The 25316-nt window shown below is 39.7% G+C and overlaps 1 protein-coding gene across 1 annotated transcript; it reads left to right on the forward strand.

The window, feature by feature from the left end:
* The first annotated feature begins 1661 nt into the window (after positions 1–1661).
* FAM76A (family with sequence similarity 76 member A) lies at positions 1662–23507 on the forward strand. The gene is made up of 9 exons (XM_032495631.1): positions 1662–1886; positions 3170–3234; positions 5654–5708; positions 6555–6707; positions 10560–10717; positions 15230–15316; positions 18054–18189; positions 20503–20604; positions 21232–23507. The coding sequence occupies exons 1-9, from the start codon at positions 1806–1808 to the stop codon at positions 21316–21318; spliced, it is 924 nt and encodes a 307-aa protein (XP_032351522.1). The 5' UTR covers positions 1662–1805; the 3' UTR covers positions 21319–23507.
* Positions 23508–25316: the final 1809 nt, after the last annotated feature.

The following is a 25316-nucleotide window of genomic DNA, read 5'->3' on the forward strand; positions in this document are numbered from 1 at the left end:
CTACCCTTGTCCCCGGAACCCACAGCGCAGCAAGTCCCCACCGAGCGCGGAGGCTAGAAAATCTGTTTCCTTTTAATATGCCCAAAGTCATACAGCTTCTAAGTGATGGAGCCAGGTTCTATCACTTATTCAAATTCAAAGCCAGGCATCCTGCATCCTTTAAAAAAATTGGAGATGAAATTCACATAATGTAAAATTAATCATTTTAAAGTGAACAATTCAGTGGCAGTTAGTACATTCACAATGTTGTGCAACCACCACCTCTATCCAGTTCCAAAACATTTCCCTTATTCCAACGTAAAACCCCTTACCCATTAAGTAATTTCCCTGCATTACCCTCTATGTACTCTTTTTGATCATCACAATGACCCAATTATACAACTGAGGAAAGCGGGGCTTTAAGAAATTCAGCAATAGGGAGAAGTCCAGAAGTTCAAGGTTACATGGCTAGATGTGGAGCAGTGATTTTGAACCTTAGTTTTCTGACTCTAGAGACTAGATCTTTTATTAATACACATCTTTGGGTAAACTCACAAGGAGGAGGCTGGATTTGGGTATCAAAGAGAGTCAGTCTGTGGGGGAGCAGGGATTTAGAAGCCATAAATGCGCCCTCAAATATTTTTAAAAAAAAAAAAAAAAGCACGTTGAGGTAAAACTGCAGTTACTGCCAGTCAGGTGGTTGGCAGAGCCAAAAGTAATGTAAGCCCAAGAGCAGCTATAGGCAGAGACTTAGAAAGTCAGGACTGAAGGAAGATCTGCCAAAGCCTCAAGAACAAGGTTTCTAATTCCTTGGACAGCCCCTTGATTCTCCAGGCTGGGGGCTGAAGAGAGGCAAAGAGGCTCGGAGAGTGTGGCTTGCCTTCTGACCGTCTGGCCTAACCAGGAAATGCCTGGTAGTTGTTGGAGAAAGAAGCTGAGGGTACAACTGGGTAAGACACAGGAAGCGGGCCTCGGGCCAACTGCACCCCACTCCGCGGGGGCCTGCAGGGCACGAGGACTCTCAAGGGTGGAGGGCCTCGCCGTAGTATCCGTCTTCTCTCTCCCGGAGGGGCTGTCATCACGCTAGCACCCGTCTTCCACAACATAGGGGTGATCTCTCTGGGGCTTCTCTCTTTCTGGATCTCAGCGACCCCAGAGTTCCCTTTTTAGGGGTCTAAGACAGAGGGGACCCTTCTAAGTTGCCCCTCACGGTTTACTCTTCTCCCTGAAGCGAGACAGCTGTGCGGGCCCCTCTTGCCCCGATGATGGAGGCATTTTCTCACAAGCCCAGGATCTTCTTCGCGATCCGAGTTCCAGTTCAACAATGCGTCGCACTCCGCCCAACCGCGCCCCTCCCGCTGCCAGAGGGCAACTCCATGGAAACTAAAATATCATAACTCCGTGGAAGTATCGCGAGAAGAGCGGATGCTCCCTCGGCAGAGAGAGGAGAGAGGGCGGGAACAAGAGAGGTGGGAGGAGCCTGGGCGCTTCCGAGGTCCCTGGCGGGAGACCATCCCTCCCAGCGGCGCCCCCGCGTGACTGCGCTTTACATAATCCAGGCCGCGCACGTCAGAAGTGGCGTACTCCAGTCCAGACCGAATCAGAGTCGTCATAAGCTCTGTGTCCCGCCCCTTTGTGCTTGATAGACGTCGAAATGAACCAGTGAACAGGCGTCCAGCGCCACCGCGCCCATCCTGGTCCACCCGCACCCGAGGGCCCGCCCGCCTGCCGCAGCCCGCAGCCTGCCGCCGCCAGGTTGTACCTCAGACTGTCAGATAAAGCGGTGGGCCGGGCCGGCGGGGCGGTGAGCACGGCCCGGGCCGGACATGGCGGCACTCTACGCCTGCACCAAGTGCCATCAGCGCTTCCCCTTCGAGGCGCTGTCTCAGGGGCAGCAGCTGTGCAAGGTGCGCGGGCTGGGGCGGCGGCCGGGAACTGGGACGCTAGAGGCGCGGCCCGGAGCTCCCGATTTTGCGGGGACGCCCGGCGGGGTCCCCCGGGCAGGGCGTGGCAGGCCCGCCTATCTGAGGAGCCGCACCCTCCCCGCTGGGGGCCGGCAGGGCACGCGGGGGAGACCCGGGTGCCGTCCAGGCCCCCGCGGCCGGCGTGTCCGGGTGCTTAGCAACCGTGAGGGATTGTTCTCGGACCCCGTGAGGTCGGGGGAGGGATAGCGGGTACCCCGCTTGCCCCCAACCAGCTGCGCCGGAGATCCCTCGTGGGCTGGCTTCCCCGCTGCCGGGCTCTGCCTGGTTCAGGCTTAGGGACCCCCTGCACCGCTTGGGACTGAACTCCAGAGTTGGGTGCTGCCCGGCAGGATCGTCTTGAACTCGGGCGCCTTATGGGCACTTTTCAGCCAGTCTGAGTTGGAGGTAGCGAGGCTTTATAGTAGAGCCCCACAATCAAGCGCACGAAGCCACAAGGTGATTTTTCAGCATTTAGTTAGTGACCTTCAGTCTTCGCCCTAACCAGCTGCTGATCAGATTTTACTCCTATAGGTCCAAGTTCTCTTTTTCGTTTAAGTTGCTTTATCTTGCTTTGCCTGTTTAAATGAATAGAGGTGCTGTGAGGCGACAGTTAAAAGTCACCAAGTCGGCTGGAGAGTGATGTTGAGATATCCCCAGATAATCCAGAGTTTGTGTCTCTGGTATGGATAACTCATAATTGTATGTCATTATTGCCTCAAATGGCCGTGATTTTGTTACTTCTTGTTTACTAAATATGACAGAACTCAAATGTTTGGGTGCCTTTTTTGGCCAAAAAACACATATTTCTGTTTGTGTACATGCATACATGTGTATTTTGATTTTAAAGGAGTATTATATATGTAAGCTAAAATGATTTTAATCCAGCGCTTTGATATCACAAGTGAACCTACTCAAAAATCACACAGTGTCAGAGGAAAAATCTGACTAGAATCCAGGGCTTCTGATTCCCTAGTCTGAAACTTATTCATACATACCTTTGTTTTACAATTTATGACTAGTTCCATATAAATTCTTACTTAACTCCCACATCAATGCAGGGTGGTGATGCCAGTATTACAGAGAAAAAAAATTAGTCCCAGAAAGTTTAAGTGACTCACTCAAGCACAGTGGCTATGCTTGGAATAGTACCCAGGTCTTCTGACTCCTACTGAAGACTGTTTCCATTTCTGACTGCCTTTTAAAATTATATCCTCGTTTCATTTCAGGAATGTCGGATTGCACACCCTGTTGTGAAGTGCACCTACTGTAGGACTGAGTACCAGCAGGAGAGGTACAGTTTTCATTGACCATGCAAGGTGTTAATAGGCTTTTCCTCTTAAAATCTGTAATGCATTTCAATATACAGATCTGTAATCAGTTTCATTGTAATATACAGACCTGTAATCAATTGCATCATATGCAGATTCTGTTATTTCCTATTATAATATGTTGATGGGTGTAAAATACACATATTGTTCCCTAGTTACCCATTGATTGCTACAATTATTAAAGTTATTTATTTTTCAGATCCTTGATAATTTTATATTGTGGTTTTGAACTTTTCAACACTAAGAAACCAATCCCACAACAGTAAAACATGATCCTCATGCTCTAATATGTTTATGTACAGAGCTTGAAGAATTTATAATCCAAAAGAAGGTACTTTTGGAAATGTGACAGTTCTGTTAAAGTTTGTTAACCCTAGTCACATTTGAAACTCATTTACCTTTCTTTACACTTGCTTTGTGTGAATCTCATTTTGAAAAGTGTGAAAAACAGGTGTGAGTGAACACATATTTGGGGGACTTTTTAATATCTGCAAGGTGGTTTATTGGTATAGTAAGTTCAACTTTTGCGGAGCTGTAGCTGTAGGTGATACTGCCTTAAGCATGTTGGGGTCTCTTTGCTAGCTCACACATAGACTTAGAAGCCCAATTTTAATCAGCCTCATTTTAATATTTTCCCCATTTTGTTATATTTTCAAACAAAAATAAAAGGTTGAAAAAATTAGACAGTTAACATCCATCTACCCACTTCTTAAATTCTGCAATTTACGTTTACTGTATTTGCATCTATCCATCTCTCCATCAGTATATGAATACATCTTGTTTGTGATACATTTTAAATTTGTGGACATCAGTATACTTGACCCTAAACACTTCAGCATGCATAATATTAACTACAGTTCAATATTTGTTTATGATTTTTAATTTTTTAGGGGTAAAATTTGCACACAGTGAAACGCTCACATCTTCAGTGCATCATTTGATGAGTTTTACACGCAGTATACAACTGTGGAACCCCAAACCCCATCAAAATATAAAACATTACTGTCACCCCAGAGAGTCTTCTTTTGCCACATCCTGGTCAATCACCCAAGCAACTACTGTTCTGACTTCCTTTCCACCATAGATTAGTTTTACCTGTTTTAGAACTTCATATAAATGGAAACATACACAATATACACTATAAGCTTTATGTTAGCTTTGACATTTAGACCTATGATCCATCTCAAATTAATTTTTGTGTGTAGGGTGAGATGTGAAGTTTAACCCTTAATTCACACCAAACATAAAAATTAATTCAAGATGGATTATAGAAATAGGGTTTTTTTGGGGGATTTTTTTCTAAAATGTCAGGAGCATTTGTATATATTGATATGTATATACATCCCACTCCTTCAGTAATAAATCTAAGAATAAACCCAAATGTTCGGTATCACAGAACCGCTAATGCTAATCCTCTTTCTAGAGGTCTCTTTCAATGTATTTCACTTCCTAAACTGGCAGAAAATTGCCTGGGAAATATTTTATTTGAATATCTCATTTTACTTTAATGTTTTCTACTTTGGGGTTTTCCTTTTGTCTTTTAACTTTATAGTCAGTTTGATAGGAATTGTATGGGAAAATAATCACAAATAATGAATAATCACAAATAATGAATATACTGGATTTTTATGTGATTTTATTTCTAACTCCAGACTATTGTTTAAACTATTCTTAAACATTAAGCATTTGTTTGTACCCCTCTTTGTAAAGGGTTATTTGAAGATGACTTTATTTGAAGATGATTTTTTTCCCCAAGGCAGTTTATTAATTTAAGATTTAGGTAATTTTATGATCTGGATCTTTACAAAGTAAAGGGTGCTTTTATTTTTTTCAGTGGTTAGCTCTTAGATAAATTGGAAATATTGACAAAATATTTGGTGTTAGCACCTATTTCCCACATCTGGGATTTTCATATACTTGTAGAGAACACGGACAGAGTAAGGTCAATGTGGATACAACCTCTGCACTTATTCTAAACACAGATACTTTATTCCTCATGTCAAATTCCTCAGCTGGTCATCTGAATTGAGAGGAATTAATCTATTTTCTACTAGTCCATTTTGGTCTAATAGTCTTTTTGAGGGTCCTCTCCATATCTGATAATTTTACTTAGTGATGTTTAGAGATGTCAGTCAGAAATAACTCACTCTCCATTTTAACCAAACCCTTGTTTTATTCAAGGTAATATAATTTATAACCACAAAATATTTAAAAGAGTTACTTGCCAGATACTTAACCTTTAGTTAACCAAGTGCCCAGACCATATTTTATCTTAGTGCTTAGTAATGAGCAAATTCCTTAGGCTTAAGGAAGAATCAGTTTTCAGACATTGTAAGTAAAACAACTTTTTTCTTACGAAGCCTTGTGTCTCTTCCTTAACAGTAAAACCAATACAATCTGCAAGAAATGTGCTCAGAATGTGCAGTTGTATGGAACGGTAAGTAGAGTTTCTCTGTACCTAACAGTGGGTACTCAAGTCTCTCAGGACCTTGCTTTCTGTGGACTATTAATATAATTACAATATTTTTGTTAGAAGACTTTGTTATGTGTAAAAATGTTCTCAGAAAAATTTATCTAGTGTTTTAGCTTTCAGACTTAGCTAACACTTCATAGTAAGGAGTTCTGTGTTTATAGTCACTATGGCAGGATTGTGATTATAATTTTCCTTGAGCAGCTTCAGTAACCAGTATACAAAGAGAAGATGAATCCTATGACTTGACCTCTTTGTTTGGTAACAGTTGACCATTCATTTTGATGAATGATTTGGTTTTTGACTCTCAGTGTTAGGATTCAGCATACTGTGTCCTGTCAGGCATTCTCCAACATATTTCTACACTGATAACAGCAAAGAGGCCTTTTTGGAAATTTGGAAGCACCTGCTGGTGGCTTCAAAGAGCTGGTTCTATTGAATTTGTTTTAGAAGTCCCAGCATATATGCTAATGATTTTTTGTTATTTGTTTGTTTATTTTAAAATCAGTAGTCCTTGTAGGGAGGGTATACAGCTCAGTGGGAGAGTGGTTAACACGCATGAGTTCCTGGGTTCAATCCTTCCTACCTCCACTTAAAATAAATAAATAAACCTAATTACCTCCCCCTTCACAAAAAAAAAATAATAGTTCTTTAGGAATTGGGCATTATTTGATCAATGTAAAAGGAAATTTATGAAGTTGGGAATGCATTTTTACCACAACTAATGAGCTATGTATAATAGAAATCATTGCTTTAAAAAACACACTGGTATTTTATGATATACTTACCTGACACTTTTTTTTCCTCTTTAAGCCCAAACCTTGTCAGTATTGCAACATAATTGCGGCATTTATTGGCAACAAATGCCAGCGCTGCACAAATTCAGAGAAGAAGTATGGACCACCATATTCCTGTGAACAGTGCAAGCAGCAGTGTGCGTTTGACAGGAAAGATGATAGAAAGAAGGTAAATCTCTGTGTTTTTCTTGATTTTTTTTTTATTCAGAGAAATTAAGGTGGGCCAGTATGTTAAAAAGACATATAACAGAGAATGATTTCTCATTTCCTCTCCCAGGTTTTGTTATTGACCTTGAAGAAGATAGTCAGCCATTTTTTTTTTCCTTTTTCAGTTTTACTAGGTAGAATTATCACAGTTCGACTGCACATATGATTGTCAGCCTTTGTTTTCTTCATTTATCAAATGTGACCCATTATATTCTAACATTTCATGGGTTAGTATTTCATCAGAATCTGAATTACAGCGATCCAGCATCCCTTATAAGTGAAGTGGTGATTGGCAAAATTCTATAGAACAATGTAAATGAGAGATTGCAACTTAAGCAAAATATAGTCTATTACCAGTTTTACTGTCTGACTCTTTAAATGTTTCTATCTATTGAGGTTAAAGCTCACAAAAAGATAATATAGACGAAGCTCTGTGTGGAATGATGGTGCCTTGGTGGAATTAAAATGGTTTAGATTTGGTCTGTTTAGAACCCTCCAGTGGCTTAGAGTTGCATTATAATAAAACCCAAGCTCCTTCCGTGGCCTGTAGAGTCCATACCTGACTCTCAGTCTTATCTTTCATCACACTCCCTGCGTCTCCCCTTGGTCCAGCCACACTGTCCACCTTTCAGTCCTTCAGAGTCTCATTTCCACCTTTGTGCTGGCTGGACTTTTGCTTTTCCTTCTCTGGAGTGTCATAACTGGTTCCTCATGTCAGGTCTTAGCTCAGATGCCACCTCTCACAGAGACCTTCTTTTACTAACTCCCTCGGTCACTATATCATATTATCCTGCTTATTGTCTTCACAGCATGTGACATTGTGAGAAATTATCTTGTTTATTTGCTTACATGTTGACAACCCCAACTAGAATGTAAGCGCTTTGTCTGTCTTGTTTTCATGCTGTATTACCAGCAGCCTGGCACATAGTAGGTGCTCAATAAATATTTTTTGAATGAAAGAACATAGTACAGAAACTCTCAGTGTCCAGAGGTGCTTTTCAGAGATGCTTAGACTCTCAAAAGCTGACTCTTGCTAACCAAATTCATTAATTTACAATGGGAGGAAATAACTTTCCACTGACCAGAATACTCTTGCCTGCAAACCGGGGCACCTCTTCCCTGAATCAAGATACTGGAGAAGCTGAATTAGTAACTGGAAAGTAACATATAATGATAGTTGGAGCACAAGCTTTTCAGTCCCACAGACCTGAATTCCATCCCACTCCTAGCCTAGCTGAATGATCCTGGGCAAATTGCTCACTCTCATTATGCATCAGTTTCATCATCTCTCTAGTGGAAATAACAGTAGCTACTTCACAAGGACATAGGGAGATTTAATTGAGATAGGTATATAAAACACTTAATTTGAGCCTGAATAAATGGTACCTATGTTATTAATTGGATTACCCTAGAGTTCATTAAGTTTTACTTTCTAGTTATAATCCTATCTTAAGAGTTTGGATATTTTCAGGCACCCTGAATACATATTTACAAACTTTAGGAGGACTAAGCTTAGGGATTGAGGGTGAATAATCTGGACTCAGAGTGTCTGGGTTGAAATCTTTGTTCTGTCACTTATTTGTTGTGTGACTTTGGGCAAATTAATATATCAGTGCCTCAGTTTCTTCATCTGTAAATGAGGCTGATCAGACCTCATCATTGTTATCAAGTGAGTTATGTGTAAAGCCCTTCAAAAAGGATCTGGCACATAAGTACTCAGTGTTATCTATGATTATTGCTTTATGATAGTTTAATTCTCAGAAGGGTTTTTTTATATTTTAAAAGTTGATTTGTGAAGGAGAGATTTGAAATAAAGTGTCCTGTGGTTTGGTGTGTGGTGCTCATGTTAATGTTGGCTCTCTTTTCAGTGCAGTTGCCTTGTTTTCAAACCCTCCTTCAGTGAAAGCTCTTTCCTGGGCAAGGTCTTCTAGAGTATTTTAAAATCAGGCCTTCAGGCCATATCCCATAACCATGAAATGCACCAAACTGAAGTTTGGTTTCAAAAGTCATTTATATGTTTATTAACAAATAATTAGATGCTTATCATGTATCAGATACTGTTTGGGGTATTAGAAATACACTAATGAACTAAACAAAATAGACCTTATTCTCTCAGAGCCTTTATTCATGTGTGTGAGAGATGGATGAGAATAAACAAGGAAATAAATGAACACAAATTTTAGATGTAAATGCTATAAGAAAATAGAGTATATGGTAGAGAAAGAGAATGACTGAGGAGGCCAGCTTAGATTGGGCAATCAGGAGGCCCTCCAAGGAGATAAAATCTGAGCTGAAACTGCAATGATGAGAAGAAAGCAGCCATGGGAAGCTCTGGAGGGCAAAGATTCTGGGAAGAGGGATCAGCTATGAAAAGACCTGAGGCGAGAATGAGCTTGTCACATGGGAAGAGTGAACTAGGGAATGAGATTATAGAGGCAGGTAGGGGCTACTTTTAAATCAATATAGGCCATGGGAAAAAGTTTGGATTTTGTACTAGATAATGATGAGAAGCCATTGGTTTTTTGTATTTTATTTTTTTGTTTTTATTCTTGGTGGGGGAAGTAATTCGGTTTGTTTATTTATTTATTTACTTTTAGAGGCAGTACTGGGGATTGAACCCAAGACCTCATGCATGCTAAGCATGCGCTCTATGGTTGAGCTATACCCTCCCCACTACCATTGGATTTTAAGAGACGAGAGATATAATCAGATTTACATTTAAGAATCCCTCTCTGGCAGCTATGTGGAAATGATTTATACGGGCCCAGGAGAAGAGGTAGAGAGATCACTTGGGTGGGTCTTGCAGTTGTGAGCACTGAGAATGGCTTTACATAGATGGAAGCAGTAGAATTTGAAAGAAGTGGACAGATTCAGACTGATGGGCTTGCTAATAAGTTGGGAGGGTGAGGTGCAAAGAGGCTTTGTTAACAACATGAAAGATATTTTAGATAAATGATAGTATGGCCTACCCATGTTCGAGATGGGGCACAAGATCTAATTCAGAGATAAGACATGAAAACTAAAATTCCATAAAATACCAGCACACTCCCTCCCCTGAGTAATTCCAACCAGCCCTGCTGCCCTGCCACCTATACCAGACTGCAGTCTGAGTGCTTTACAGAGGCCCCAGCCTCACAAGATTGTGGAAGCCACATTCTGCTTTCCTAGCCCTGTGCTTTGCACCGTGGTGCAGAGCTGCTTCTACCCAAAGGGATCAACTTTTCTAATTCAAAGTGCCATGGTAAGCCACCACCAGGGACTGGGACCCTGGAAGCTAGTCGCCAATCAGTCTTTTTCTGGAGACATTCTTCCCATCTGAGAAAAGCTATCCAGCATACCATTTCGTGAGCCATTTATAAGGTATTAAAACAAGTATAAATTTTATATGTCATCTTCTGTCTTCTCTTCTCCCTGCTGAATTTTCCTTGGTGAGCACCATGGAAGTATTTGTGTCTTTTGAAATTCTTGTGGGAGCTTTGCCCTGGCTTTTGTTAAGTTGAAGAAAAACAAAACCATAAGACACAAAAAATTAGCAGCTTATATTTTTAAAGCAGTTTTTGTATGCCTGGCACCATGCTCTACCTACATTATGTCACTAAATCCTTACTCCAGCCCTCTGAAGTAAGTACTGTTATCCTTCATTTTATAGTTGAAGAAATTGACCCCAAGAGAGCTCAGGTGACTTACCTAAGGTCACACAGCTCATAAGTGGCAGATCTGGGACTTAACCAAAGGTTCTAGCTCCTAAGACCCATGTTCTCAGTCACTGCGCTATTACATTCCTTCTTCTTTATCTTGTCTCCTCATCTTTCAGGTAGACGGGAAATTGCTGTGCTGGCTGTGCACACTTTCATACAAGCGGGTCCTCCAGAAGACCAAAGAGCAGAGGAAGCACCTGAGCAGCTCTTCCCGTGCCAGCCACCAGGAGAAGGAGCAGTACAGTCGACTGAGTGGTGGTAGCCATTATAACAGGTAACCCCGAGATGCATAAGATAGGACTAGAGGTGCTGGTAGGTCAGATGTAATACTCACACAGTTAGCCGTGGAGCATACCATTTTGTATAAATTTTCCATGTTCTCTCTAGTTACTAGTCTCTAGAAGGAATCTCCTTTGTCATGTTTTATAATTCATGTATCTTTCCAAGGACCAGAGAGACTTCCCTAAGGCATCAGGATTTTCTGACTTGGTTTGTACTGTGTCTTAAAAGTTTGTGGAACTTACTCCACTTTCACATGTAATGTTCACCCCATCCTTAGAGTGGATTTTCTCCCTAGAAGATTGGACAGTTCACTGTCTGAGGGATGCAGCTTTTTTATGCATATTTGGATAGCAGATTGTTAGATATCCCAGGTTTGTCCTTGTGAGAGCCAGTCAAAAAGAAGTCCTTTCTTCGTTGTCTTCAGCTTCCTTTCAGAGTATCTGTAGTGTTGTTAAGAGTTTGGTTTGGATCGAATCCTGCCTAAGTCTCTATATGGGATCATGGGCAAGTTTCTTCATCTGTAAAATGAGGGAAATAATAATGCTACCTCATGGAGTTATTGTGGAAATAAATTATATAGTATGTACATAGTGATTAGTTTTATAACTGGTATATAGGAAGTTTCGGTACATTTTAGTTATTCATTGTTATTATCACTATTGTGATTTTGTTTGTTCATTCAGAAACATTGTTAAGTACTTTTATAGGCTGGGCAATCTACAAGGAGTGCAGAGATAAGTAAAAGAATCACACTGCTCTCTAAGAGTGTGCAGTCTGTAGGGAAGACAGACCTGTAATCAGATCATTGCAGGATAATTCAGTGGGTACCACGGAAACATGTCAAGATACAGGCATGAGAGGCAAGTAATTAACTGCCTCGGGAAGTCAGGCACAGGAGGCTCAGAGAAGAGCTGGTGTTGGCGCTAGATCTTAGGATGAGTCAGAATCATCAGATAAGGAATGGGCAGAGACATTCCAGGCTGAGGGAATAGCATTTGCAAAGACACGGAGGGCACATGAGACCACAGGGAACTCTAGAGAATAGCAACTCCTTTTATTTTGCTGGAGCCTATGGTTGGGAGCTGGAGAATAGGAGGAGAAATACAGCATGAATTTGACCCTGGCATTAACGGGAAGCCACTGAAAGTAATTTTGCAGGGGAGGGAATAAATCTGTATTTAAAAAAAATTAACACAGACTATTATGGAGAATGCATTGGAGGAAAAAGAGACTGGGGACTAGTTAAAAAGCTTTTTTGATAAGAGTGCCAGTAAGAGATGTTAATAGAGAATCTCAACTAAGGCAGTGGTACTGAGCATCGAAGAGGCAAATTCAGGAAGAGACTTTAGAAGGAGAATTTATGAGTAAATTAGATAATCTGATGAACAGATAAATGGGCATAAGCTGGATGAGTAAAGGATAATTTTCAGGTTTCTTACATGGGTGAATGGATAGATCCTTAGAATATAGGCAGGGCAGAAGAGAAGTTCAGTTGTGGAAAGTTGAGGCTGAAGCATCAAGAAGAATTTTTTAGCCTTTTCCTTGGTAACTTGGAGGCAGTCAGCTGCTTTAGGATGAAGCTGACCAGCCACTGGCTGCCAGAAACTCACTTGAAGTGGACGATGAATGCAAACTTCATACCATTACGAGAACTGTATGGCTGTGGAAGTTGCTGCAGACACTCTAGGTGAGGAATGGAAGGGTTATGTGGTCTGAATCAGTGGTGGGAACAACAAACAAGGTTTTCCCACAAAGCAGGATGTTGACCCATGGCCTTGTCCCCCTGCCACTGAGTAAAGGGCATTCCTGTTACAGGCCCAGTAGGGCTGCAGAAAGCACACACAGATCTGTACGAGATTGCATTGTACATCTGTGTGTTCTCAATTTGGTCATTGTGAAAAAAAAGGGGAGAAGGATATTCCTGTACTTATTGATACTGCTGTGCTGCATCACCTGGGGCCCAAAAGAGCTAGAATCTGCAGACTTTTCAGTCTCTGTGAAGAAGATTATGTCCACCGATATGTTGTGAGAAAGCCCTTAAAGAAGGTAAGAAACCTAGGACCAAAGTACACAAGATTCAATGTCTTACTACTTCACATCTTCTGCAACACAAACATTGGTGTATTGCTCTGAAGAAACAACATACTAAGAAAAATAAGGGAAAGGCTGCAGAACATGCTAAACTTTTGGCTAAGAGAAGGAAGGAGGCCAAAGAGTAACGCCAGGACCAGATTGCCAAGAGATGGTGGCTGTCCTCTCTGAGAGCTTTGACTTCTAAGTCTGAGCCCAGTTAAAAATGAGATGTTCTAATAGTAGCAATAAATAAGATCTGACATCAAAAAAAAAAAAAGAGAGAGAGAGAAAGAACAAAAAAATTATTATTTAGTGGGAGCTTAGCATAGAACTCGGAAGAGAGATTTGAACATGAGTCATTGGTAGCATGTAAGAGTCAGTGGTAGTAGAGACTACTTAAAAATGTGGATTTCTGTGGCCCTACCCCAGAGTTTAATTCAGTACGATGTAGGATAGACTCCAGGAATCTGCATTGTGTTAGAAACGTCCCAAATGATTCTGATGTAGGTGATCTGAGGAACATAAGTACCAACCACTATGATAGATAATTGTTAAAACCATGCTCTTAAAAAAATGCTCTTGAATGATGCAACTCATATCAGAGGCTGAGAACAGATTCCAGAAGCACTCAAGGAAAATGGTGTGAATATTTGCAAAACAAGTATCAGGGTTAATATCTGAAATATACAAAGTACACATACAGCTCTATAGCAAAAAAGCAAATAATCCAATTAAAATTGGGTAAAAGACTTGAATAGGCATTTTTCCAAAACGTCTAGTAGATACAAAATGGCCAGTAGATACATGAAAAGGTGCTAAACATCACTAATCATCAGAGAAATGAAAATCAAAACCACAGTGAGATAATCACTTCACATTTGTTAGGATGGCTGTTATCAAAAATACAAGAGAGAACAAATGCTGGTGAAGATGTGGAGAAAAGGGAACCCTTATACACTGTTAGTGGGATGTATATTGGTATAGCCATTATGGAAAATAGTATGATATTTCCTCAAAAATGAAAAATAAAACTATTATATGATCCAGCAATCACTCCTGGGTATGTATCTGAAGGAAATAAAATTAATATCTCAAAGAGATATCTGCACCCCTGTGTCTATTGCAGCTTTATTCACAATACCTAAGATATAGAAGCAACCTAAATGTCCTTTGAAGGATGAGCAGGTAAAGAAAGTGGGATATATATACACAATGGAATATCCAGCCATAAAAAAAGAAGGAAATCCTGCCATTTGGGATAACATGGATACATCTGGAGGGCATGTGCTAAGTGAAATGAGCCAAATAGAGAAAGACAAATACTGTGTGGTATCACTTTTATGTGGAATCTTTAAAAAAAAAAAGCCAGTTTTGTAGAAACAGAATAGAATGGTAGTTGCCGGGGCTGAGGGAGAGGGAAATGGGGAGGTGAAGGTCAAAGAATATAAACTTCATAAGAAATAGTAGTTCTGAGGATCTAATGTACAGCTTAGTGACTATAGTTAATATGGTATTATATGCTTGAAAGTTGCTGAGAGTAGATCTTAAGCATTCTCACTATAAAAAAAAAGAAATAAGTATGTGAGGTGAGGGGTCTATTAATTATCTTGATCTTGGTAATCATTCCATAATGTACATGTATATCAAATTGTCACCTTGTACACTTTAAATATATACAATTACATTTGTCAGTTATTTCTCAATAAAGTCAGGGGGAAAAAAGGACGGTATGGTCAATGATATCAAATGTTGAAAAGAGGCCAAGTAAGAAAAGATCTGAAGCAGCTTTTGGGCTTAGCATTTGGGTATCTATCAAAGTGAAGGGGTTGCAGACCAGTTTTAGGGGGTGAACTTATTAGAGCTAAAACTGACTTTTAGTGTTGTTGTGGGACTCAGATACCAGTAGATTCACAGAAATAAAGTGAAGAAGAACTAGACTTGGAGTTCAAATATGTCAACCTGATGTCTAGTCCCAGCTTCACTACTAACTAGCTGTCTATCCCTGGGTAGGTCAGTTAACTTTGATGAGCTTCAGTTTCTGCAAAGTAGAATTAATCCCTTGTATGTGCCTCACAGACTTACAATATGCATGTGAGACAATGAATGTGAAAGTACTTTTTAAACTATAAGATAGATTATACTTCTTATTGAAGTTCCATTGACTCTGCTCTCATAGTTATTAATAAAGCACAAAATATTTAATTAAGGCCAAGAATTTTGGGGGGTGGGGAGGGACCATGGAAATGAGCTACCCAGGCATCCAAGACCTATGAAATCAACACTTTGGTAGATTTTAATGGTCAAGAATAATTAGCTCTTGCATAGAAGAGCTATAGTATTACATTGGTCCCATTTGACAAGACTTCCATATTGATGTTTTATTAATCTTTGATTTCTAATATGTGTCTTTCTCTTTTTTTGCCATTAATAGTCAGAAAACACTTTCTACGTCTTCAATTCAAAATGAAATCCCAAAGAAAAAATCCAAGTTTGAGTCAATCACAACCAATGGAGACAGGTAAGCCAGTCTGAGTATGTGTGCATGCTTCTGTTTGAAATGCATTAATAGTTCCTGAAACAGGTATGCATTTTAGGGTTTGCCATGGAGCTAATCTGTGGTTATCAGTGAACTTCTTAGGGTCACTACTCTAGCCACGTGATGTCTTATAAATAAGCAATACTGATATATGTTTATAAATTCAATCTTGCCATTAAAAGACTGCAATATTCCTCAGTCTGTGAGGGATAACGTATGAGAGACAGCCCAATGCAGCCTGAGTAGACATTTTTCCAAAGAAGACATACGTATGGCCAACAGATACATGAAAAGATGCTCAACATCACTAATCATCAGGGAAATGCAAATCAAAACCACAAAGAGGTAGCACCTCACACCTGTTAGGATGGCTGTTATCAAAGACAGATAACAAATGCTGGCAAACATGTGGACAAAAGGGAACCCTTGTGCAGTCTTGGTGGGATTGTAAATAGGTGAGCCACTACGTAAAATAGTATGGAGGTTCCTCAAAAAATTAAAAATAGAACTGTCATATTTTCCAGCAATTTCACTTCTAGGTATTTACCCAAAGTGAAAAAAACACTAATTTGAAAAGATATATGCACTCCAATGTCCATTGTAGCATTATTTACAATAGCCAAGATATAAAAGTAAACTAAGTGTCCATCAGTAGACAAAATATGATGTATGTCCACACACACTCACGTGCACGCACGTGCGCACACACACAGTGGAATATTGCTCAGCCATAAAAAATGAAATATTGCTATTTGCAAGAACATGGATGGATCTAGAGGGTATTATGCTAAATGAAGTAAGTCAGAGAAAGACAAATACTGCATGATCTCACTTACATGTAGAATCTAAAAAACAAAACGAAGTAAAATGAAAACAGACTCATAGATATGGAGAACAAATAAGTGGTTGCCAGAAGGTTCGGTGTAAGGAAGGGGTTGGGCAAAATAGGTGCAGGGGATTAAGAGAGATGGACCTCCAGTTATGCAGTAAAAACAAAGTTACGAGGATATAATATACAGCATAAAGAATATGGTCAATAAAATAATAACTTTATATGGGGACTGATGTTTACTAGACTTATGATCATGTTGTATGCAAATGTCAAATCATTATGTGGTATACCTGAAACTAACATAATATTGTACCTCAACTATATTTCAATTAAAAAAAGAAGTCGGTAGAGCAGAGTATTAGGAGCTTTGGGGATAACAAGTTATTTATACTAGCCCATTACTCCATTTTATTTGTCACTCTAATTGTGGTTTAAATAGATTCTGTTGAGTTGAGGGAAGACAGTCCCCTGGCAGGTATTGAAACCAGTGGAGACTGATGATGGGTCCTTTCAATAGTTTCCTCTGTATGCCTTGTTTTATTATTTTACATTTACTTTTTGTTATCCAGTAATTCTGCATATTTATCAATTAGAAAAGCAGTGATCCATTCTTCTTATATGCTTCATATAGACTGAGGGGGAATATTCTTATCAATGGACTGTGTCTTCCCATTCTAGCCATAGAAATGTTTGACTTGGTGACTATGAGGAAGTATGTCCAGTGGTTTACCTCGTTATTTGGAGTTTCTACCTGTATAGAGAATTGCTGGTTACTGGATGTTGTTGGAGATGTAGGAAAGAACCAACAACAAGAGGGATCTAGAGTAGTTGCTATATTGGTATAGGCAGTTGGGAATCAGTATCGCAGTATCTGCTGAGGAAAAACAGGTTTGTGTTTTACTTAAAGGTTGCCCTGGGAAAAGTAAAGTGCTTCCTTTGGGAAGTCTCTAGAGAAGGGTGTGATTTGACTCTCTTGGCAGTGATTCCTTAACTTGTTTGGGTCTGAGACACCTCTGACCAGCCTGAAAAACCTCACCCTAGAAACCACCCTTTGTATATATATACACAGAATTGTATACACAATTTCAGAGCTTTACAGATTCCCTGAAACTGGTCCTGGTTAAGAGACTCTACTAAAAGGACAGAGTTCACCTGGCACTTCGACAAACTGAAGTGCTCAGAGACTGTTACTGGGAGAATTCTGTTGAAAACCCAGGTTGTGATGTGACTCTGAAGTTTGCCACCTCTTTGTTCCTTTCCTAACTAAATGTCACAGAATTCTTGACATCAGAAGTGACAATCAACAGGCCAATTGTAGCATGGGGGAGTTGGCTTCCTTTGTATTAATTTCATCTTCTTTTTATCATTTTTTAAAAGGACTGACTGCTCTTAGGGTGGAATATAGCAGCTTCTCAGCAGCTGCACCACATCATGGGCTTTGGAGCAGAAAACAAAGAGCCAAAAACTATGGGGCGCTTTAAAGAAAAATGTATAAGCTTACAGTTGATAATTTATCCAGATTCTAGGGAAATTATCTAATCAAAAAAATGGACTCTCTCACCCATAAATAACTGTGGATGTTCAATGAACCTGAAACAGAATATCCTTGGCTCTTGTGAGATGGCATTTATTTTTTTCCTGAATGTGAGCAAAGATGCTGCTCTGGGTTGTGGCTTTGGTTGGTATAGTTGTCTGATGGCCACCTTGCCAGTGCAGTTTAGCGAATACTCTTGAGTCAGGTGTATATGGAGCATTGTGCTTGTTGCTGGGGATTCAGATAGTTGCTCCTGCCCTTGCACTTGCAGTCAAGTGGCCTATGATGTGTCCTCAGGTAGAAAAAAATTTATCCATCCAACTCATTTTTTTCCCTTCCATTTTTCTACTTAGCTTTTCCCCAGATCTGGCTCTGGACTCACCAGGCACTGACCACTTTGTCATCATTGCCCAACTGAAGGAAGAAGTAGCCACTCTGAAGAAGATGCTGCATCAAAAAGATCAAATGATTTTAGAGAAAGAGAAGAAGGTACTGTTTAGTTAATATTTCTCAGACCAGAGTGATGCGAGTGGGTAAAGTGTGTGATTCAGGGCATGATGCTAACTCTGTTTGATGAATGTTTGTTGGGTATTTACCATTGATGCTTTGAGAGAGAAATCCAGTGGCAAGTTTGGGATGTCCTGGAGAGAAGCTTGCTTTCTGCCAAGATGACTCCTAGCATTGTATTACCATCATGAATCCACTACAGTCAAATGGGTTTAGAAAATTGATTTTTCTTTCTTTCGTTTGGAGGAAGCGTCCACTTCTAAGGGAAGACTCATGTTGACCAAGCTTACAGAGATGATGTATAAAACAACAATGTCTGCCTCTTAATTCCTAGTAGGGCATACAGCAGAGTACTCTTCTCAGCATAAGCTATCTAGAAAGGCTGTAATCAGTGGGTGACGAATGAGCATGGAATTGGGAGGTAGTTATGTAATTGGAATTTTTAATGCTCTCGGGCTAAGGGAACTGGATGCCTCCATCTCTATTTTTGGGATGGCTGTATCCATGGGACAGTAATATTCATACTCTGTGGGCCAGCTCTCTCTCCTCCCTGGGCAGTGTTTAGGTAGGCCTTCCTCCATGACTGCGTCACTTTGCTTCCATTGCTGACAGCTTGCTTCCTGAGTGACCCATTCTTTAAGCTTGTTAATATCTTCAGTGAAGTCTTATTCTGGCCTAAGAGTCATCCTCCATCTTTAGGGGAGCTTTATATGTCCTTGTTTTGATTCATGTCTATTATTTCTTATTTTCAGATTTTTAGAGAGTATCTCATTTTTGCCTTAATATTTTAATAGCAGTAATAACAATAGCTAACTTTTATTGGTTGCTGACTATATGCCTGACTCTATCCTAAGTGCTTTATATGTATTAACTCATCTATCCTCATAACAACACTTTGAGGTAGGAATTATTATTATCATTTCATAGATGAAGAATGCCTTCCGTGTTTTTCTTCTTTGGTTCCAGTTTCTTCTGTTAGGTCTTTTTCTCCCTTAGGCTGTATGTTGTCTTGCACTGTGTTTGGAATGCTGTGATTCATTCTGAATGGCTAACAAAGACATAATGTTAAAATCTTTACATGCGTTCTTTCCGTCTGATTTCTACCTCATTTTACAGATGAGGAAATGGACCTAAAGAGATTAAATGATGTGTCCAAATCACATAGCTGATAAATGGCAAAACAAAGGAATGAATCCAAGTCTTTCTGACTCTACCATTCTTTCTACTGTGCTGTGCTTTTTTCTGCCAATAAGGTGGAGATTCATGGGAAGAGACCAGTATTCTTTCCAGTTTACTACATGACTATCAGATAAAAGTGGAGGCAAGAATACTTCCTTCATGAACTAGATCAGAGCAGCACATAAAAGGATTTTTACAAAATAGAGACAAAATGAACACTAGTGCTTTGCAAAGTTAGGATTTTAAAGAGCAAAAACAAATAGTAGATTGTTTCCTGTAACTTTCAGAATCAAGGTCACGCTCCCTGGCTTGGAACACAGGCTCTCCCGCATCATGCCTGCCTATCTGTAGCCTCATCTCCTGCCACTCTCCACGCTCATCAGTCATTTGAACAGGCTCTCGAGTATCTCGCATTCTACCTGTGCCCATGCTGTTCCCTTTGCTTGGATGCCCTTTTCCTTACCTCACGTGCCAGTTGCTGCTTGTACCTAAAAACTCAGCTCACACATCACTTCTCTGATTTAGACATCTCTTCTCTGTACTCCTTGAATAGCCTAGTCAGTAGAAGAAGGCCTGGAGTTTGAATTTTAGCTCTGCTTCTTGCTAATGTGTTTGATCTTGGCCACGTTACTTAGCCCTTTCTAAGCCTTGATGTTCCCAGGTGTAAAATGGGAAGAATTATTATTTCCTCCCCAGAAGGTTATGATAAGATTGAATGAAATAATATAATCAAACAGTTTGCCTGGAACAGGGTAAAAATTCAGTAAATAGCAGCAGCTGTTATTCTCAGGGCTTCTCTCAAACTATCAGTCATATTTGTTATAATCACTGAATTATTTGAAGGTGAGTATTTGGAAGATTATTGCATATGTTAAATACATGAAATCTCTAAAACCTGTTAGTGGTTAAGTATCATAAATACTGCTTCAGGATTTTGGGTAAGTTTCAGGAAATTGTTAGAAAAAGTAAGATACATCATTCCCTGGCTTTGATATAGGTATGGATCTTTAGGAAAGCCCTGGGTTTCATTAATTTGGAGGACCATTTAGCTCTCTGATACCAAAACATTTTTCATTGCACAGAAATTTCTTCTGGTCACTGCTTTTTTCCCGTCAGATCACAGAGTTGAAGGCTGATTTTCAATACCAGGAATCTCAGATGAGAGCCAAAATGAACCAGATGGAGAAAACCCATAAGGAAGTCACAGAACAATTGCAGGTGACTGCTTATTTAATACAGTTACTCTGGTGTATTTAGCTGATCGTATTTTAAATGATCATCTCTTAGATTTTTTTTTCTCAAAGAATTGACAAATCACATTAGTCCATCTTTTAGTTGTCTTTGTTTCATTTTTTTTGATCTTTCTTCAATCACTTTATTTTTATTTTTATTACTTTTTTTATTGAGTTATAGTCATTTTACAATGTTGTGTCAAATTTGTCTTTGTTTCATTCTTGGATGTGTTCTGATCTTTTTCCCTCAAAAACAGTGGAATTAATGTGTTCTTTGATTTTTGGATAAACCAGATGTGATTCCAGATGTCTGAATTGTAGATTCTGTTCATCCGGCACATTAAGGCACTCCGTGTTTTGTTTGTTTTGCATAAAGCATCCTTTTGTGACAGTGACTCCCAGGAGATTCAAGTACACTGACTATAACCTCCAGCAAATACTTCCTTCCCCCTGAACCAAGCCCTAGAGCTTTCTGTTGTTTTCTGCCTCTACAATTTGTTCTTCTCTTCCTGACCTCTACATTGTCTGCCTTAGCATCTGCATGAAAAACATATCCTATCCTGCTAAAATAGCCTTCCTGCACTGATTTTTGTTTTGTTTTGTTTTTTTTAAGGCCAAAAACCGAGAGCTCCTGAAGCAGGCAGCTGCCCTGTCCAAGAGCAAGAAGTCAGAGAAGTCGGGAGCTATAACCTCTCCATGAGAGACCACAAAGAGGCTCCCGGCAACAGCAAATGGATTCCTGGGTTAGGGTGGCAACCTGGCTGTTCTCTGGGAATTGCAACCTTTAAGAAATCTCTTATTTTATTATAGTTACCGTCCTTTGTGCGATTGCAGTGGGCTGAATGGAAACACCTGGTTTGTACTGTGCTATGACTGCATGCTTGAATGTTTGGGGTTTTGAGCTCTCTCTCTCTAACTCTCTCACACTCTCACTCTTTTCTCTCCCCTCCACCCTTCCCTCAGTACTTCTGTCTGTCTGTCTCTATCTCTTTTGGTACTTTTTTGTTTGTGTGTGTGGTGGTCACTGCTCAGTGTTATGTGCAGAATGTTTTTTTTCTGTCCATCATTGCATCCTGCCATACCCATGAGCAAATAATTTGGCATTAATTACATATCACTGCCACCCTCTGAACTTTGAAAACTGCCACCTTAAGACTTGGTACAATGGCAGAGACTTTCTCTCTCCAATAAACCTTTTGCTTCAGGGTATACTCTTGGGTTTTTTTCCAGGTATATTATGTATGAACTTTGTATTATGTATAGTCAGAGTTTTATTTATTTTTTAAAAAAAGAAACTTTTTCTTGATAAAGGAATAATGGTAGCCTAGCTTGTTCTTGTAAAAGTGATGCCTCTTGAAAAAAAGTCCTACTCTCTAGCTTTTAGAAAAAGAATCAGATCTTTTCTTTCTTATTACCTTGGAGTCTTAAAAACTGATTGCTAAGGTTAAAAAATTCAATATGTAAGTATGGAGTTAAGTGCCTTTTGGAGGATTTCTTAGAAGAGCATTTAAGAAGATACTTAAGGGAGGTAGCAAAGTTTGGGACAGTCTGTCTTTCTAAGTAAGGGCAGAAAGAAAGGTTGTCCAGGTTGTACTGGACACTTCCCGCCCCCATCCCTTTCCTAACTGTTTTATGTGACTGATTTTAAATTCTCACACTGCCATCTCTTTTTTAAAAACAATTACTCTTTACTTGCTTTATCAGTTGTCATACTGGGCCATTGTCGGATAACTTTTTTTTAAACATGATTCAAAATGGGGTAGTATGTGAACTACAGAGCATTTCAGCAGTTGGTATGAGCTGCTCAAGTATGGACTCTGACTGGGAGAAATGATGTCACTGTACCTTCTCTCCACTCCTCCTCACCCACCCTAGCCTGTACACTCCCTGCTTTTAATGGAAATGTATTGAAAACAGGTGCTTTTTAAAAACAGCTTGGCCCCAGCCAGCATTGTGTCCTGTTTTCCCTTCTTGACCGAATAGGCACATGGATTTACTTTTCCAGGAGAGATGATAGATTTGTATTTCCAGCCATACTCTCAGGTCCTCTATATGATGTTTGTGAAAGAAGTTAGAGATATGTAGTGTGCCGTGAAACAGTAAAACCAACTACGTTGGAATCACTACTGCAGGGGGTACTGTAGTTAGAGGTAATCATAAGGGCAGTTGATATTTGTACCTCAGTCTACCAAAAGTGTAGCAGTAAGTTTCACTTGCTAGGCATTTCCTGGAAGCAAAAGCTTCTAGTTTGTGAGCCTACTCACGAGTGGAGCCATGCACATAATTGGACAGAGATGTGGAAATGGGTGGCTTCCTTCTGGTAAGAGGAACAATGGACCATGTCGCTTACATATCACTCTAGTAGGGCATGTAATTTTCCCTTCTAAGCGAGGGAAATGGCAGTGCTAAATAGTTTTGTAACTTTTTGAATGAGAAACTTTTAGGTAAAGATAAACCGTCAGATAATATTTTTCAGATACATTTACATTGACTATGGGGAAAAGATTGTGAAAAAAGTTACAGTCATGGTTTTTCTTTTTTAATTTTAAAGACTTGAGAAATTCTGTTACATGAAGTAACACTTTAAAAACATTTAGTTTTATACTAAATCTTTTTTTAAGGTCTTGGCATTTAATATAAAGCAAATCCACACATTTTCTAACTTTCCACAAGTTCCAAAAAGAGAAGGAAGAAACCTCAGTCTTGAAATTTTGGTTTTTAAAAACCATGACACTGTTTTACCATGAAATTGAGTAGCTAACTTTTGGTAACACCTTTTGTTTATTTGTATGTTTGTAATAATGGACATTTTAAAACACAGGAATGTTTTGGTTTGTACAGACTTTGACAAATGTGTGTTAATAAAAATTCATATTGACTCAAATATAATTGTTGGTTTTTTTTTTTCATTGATTTATTTCTTGCTGGTTCACTAATAGACATATCCCATAATTCCCTTCAACCTAGAAGAATCAGTTTGTCTTGCTTGTATATTTAAAAAACTGAAAGCCTAACTGTGCTAATAGGGAGTTTCATGTCCATCAGAGAATAAATTCATTCTCTTTTTCTTCTGTGATTTTATGCAGTTTAAGTGCTTGCTTTGATGTAAGCCCTGGTAGGCAGTCAGGGTGCAGGAGTGAAGAAAACTGACAAAGTTACTGTACTCTTGGGGTTTCCATTTAGTGGAATGTGGACAATACCATTGTTCCTCGATTTTATATTTGCCATTATTCAAAATGTAATACAGGATGAATCTTCACAAGGTATGAATGAAAGTTTTTTGGGATGCCATTTCATGGATAGGAATGTATTAGTTTGAAACCTTGGTGCTAGTGGGTTTCTAAAGTAAAAATAGATGCCCTTCAGACATCACCACTGCCACATCCTGGTCATTCTGTTCTGTAGGCTCACTGACAACTTACTTTCTCTAAAGAGAGTTTAATAAGTGCTATGGTCTGAATGTTTATCCCCTGTCCCCCGCCACCCAAATTCGTATGTTGAAATCCTAACCCCTAGAGATGGTAGTATTGGGAAGTGGGGCCTTTGGGAAGTACTTAGGTTCTGCCCTCGTGAATAGGATTAGTGCCCTCATAAAGGAGGCTCCGAAGAAATCCTTTGTTCCATCTACCATATGAGGACACAGCCAGAAGGTACGAGTTATGAGCCTAGAAGTGGGCCCTCTCTAGAACACAGCCATGCTGACTCCTTGATCTTGGACTTCCCAGCTTCCAGAAATATGAGAAAGAAATTTCTGTTGTTTATAAGCTACCTGGTCTGTGGTATTTTGTTATAGTAGCCCAAATAGACTAAGACAGTAGGCTATGTTTATGATAACTCACATTTATTGTGTGAATTATCTTAATCTACCCATTTAATCAGCCTTAAAAACCACTGTAGGGGAAGAATATAGTATAAACAGAGAAAGGCATCATCTAGTTCTTTAGGAAGGTCTTCGACCACTCTAAATAATCCTAAAAGTAATTTAGGTCCCATCCTTGGCAGTTTAAGACCATATGTTACCTGCAGTATAGCTACCCTCACCTGACGGCCAGCTCAAGGATCTTGGAGGAGACGCCATTTTCATGAAGGCCAAAACTTTCAGGAGTTACAGAGTTCTGATTACTATTCCTGCATAACAAACTCCCCCCAAATTTAGTGTTTTAAAACAACCATTTAAATATGCTTTGTTGATTAAGAATTTGGACAGGGCACTGTGGGAGTGAATGGACTTTGTTCCATAATGTCCAGGTCCTCAGCTAGGAACATTCAAAAGCTACAACATGCTTATTAGAGCTGAAATCATTTCTCTGAAGGCTCTATTTACTTGTCTATCTAGTGCCTGGACTGGGATGACTGAAAGTCTAGTGATGTTGACTGAAGCATCCACCTACATAGGGCTCTCCATATAATAGCTTGGCCCTATCTGGCATGGTGGCCTCAAGGTAATCAGATGTCCTCCATGGTGGCTCAAGACTCCAAGCACAAGTGATCCAGTGAACAAATCTGAAGCTGCTTTACGTATTCTGACCTGTCCTCAGAGGTCACATTACCTCACTTCTGCAGCATTTGGTTAGTCAAAGCAGTCAAAAGTCCATCCAGACTCAAGTGGAGGGTACGCAGATCACTTTTCCTGATGAGAAGGTGACGAAATACACAACCATGTGGGATAGAAGCTACTGTGGTGGCTATTTTAAAAAA

Source organism: Camelus ferus, chromosome 13 (assembly GCF_009834535.1).
Source record: "Camelus ferus isolate YT-003-E chromosome 13, BCGSAC_Cfer_1.0, whole genome shotgun sequence".
In the NCBI taxonomy this organism is placed as follows: Eukaryota; Metazoa; Chordata; class Mammalia; order Artiodactyla; family Camelidae; genus Camelus; species Camelus ferus.

Coding starts and splice junctions, on each gene's coding strand:
- FAM76A (XM_032495631.1), top strand. CDS start 1,806: ATGGCGGCACTCTACGCCTGCACCAAGTGCCATCAGCGCTTCCCCTTC. Junction 3,235..5,653: donor ACTGAGTACCAGCAGGAGAG/GTACAGTTTTCA, acceptor CTTCCTTAACAG/TAAAACCAATACAATCTGCA. Junction 15,317..18,053: donor ATCACAACCAATGGAGACAG/GTAAGCCAGTCT, acceptor TTTTCTACTTAG/CTTTTCCCCAGATCTGGCTC.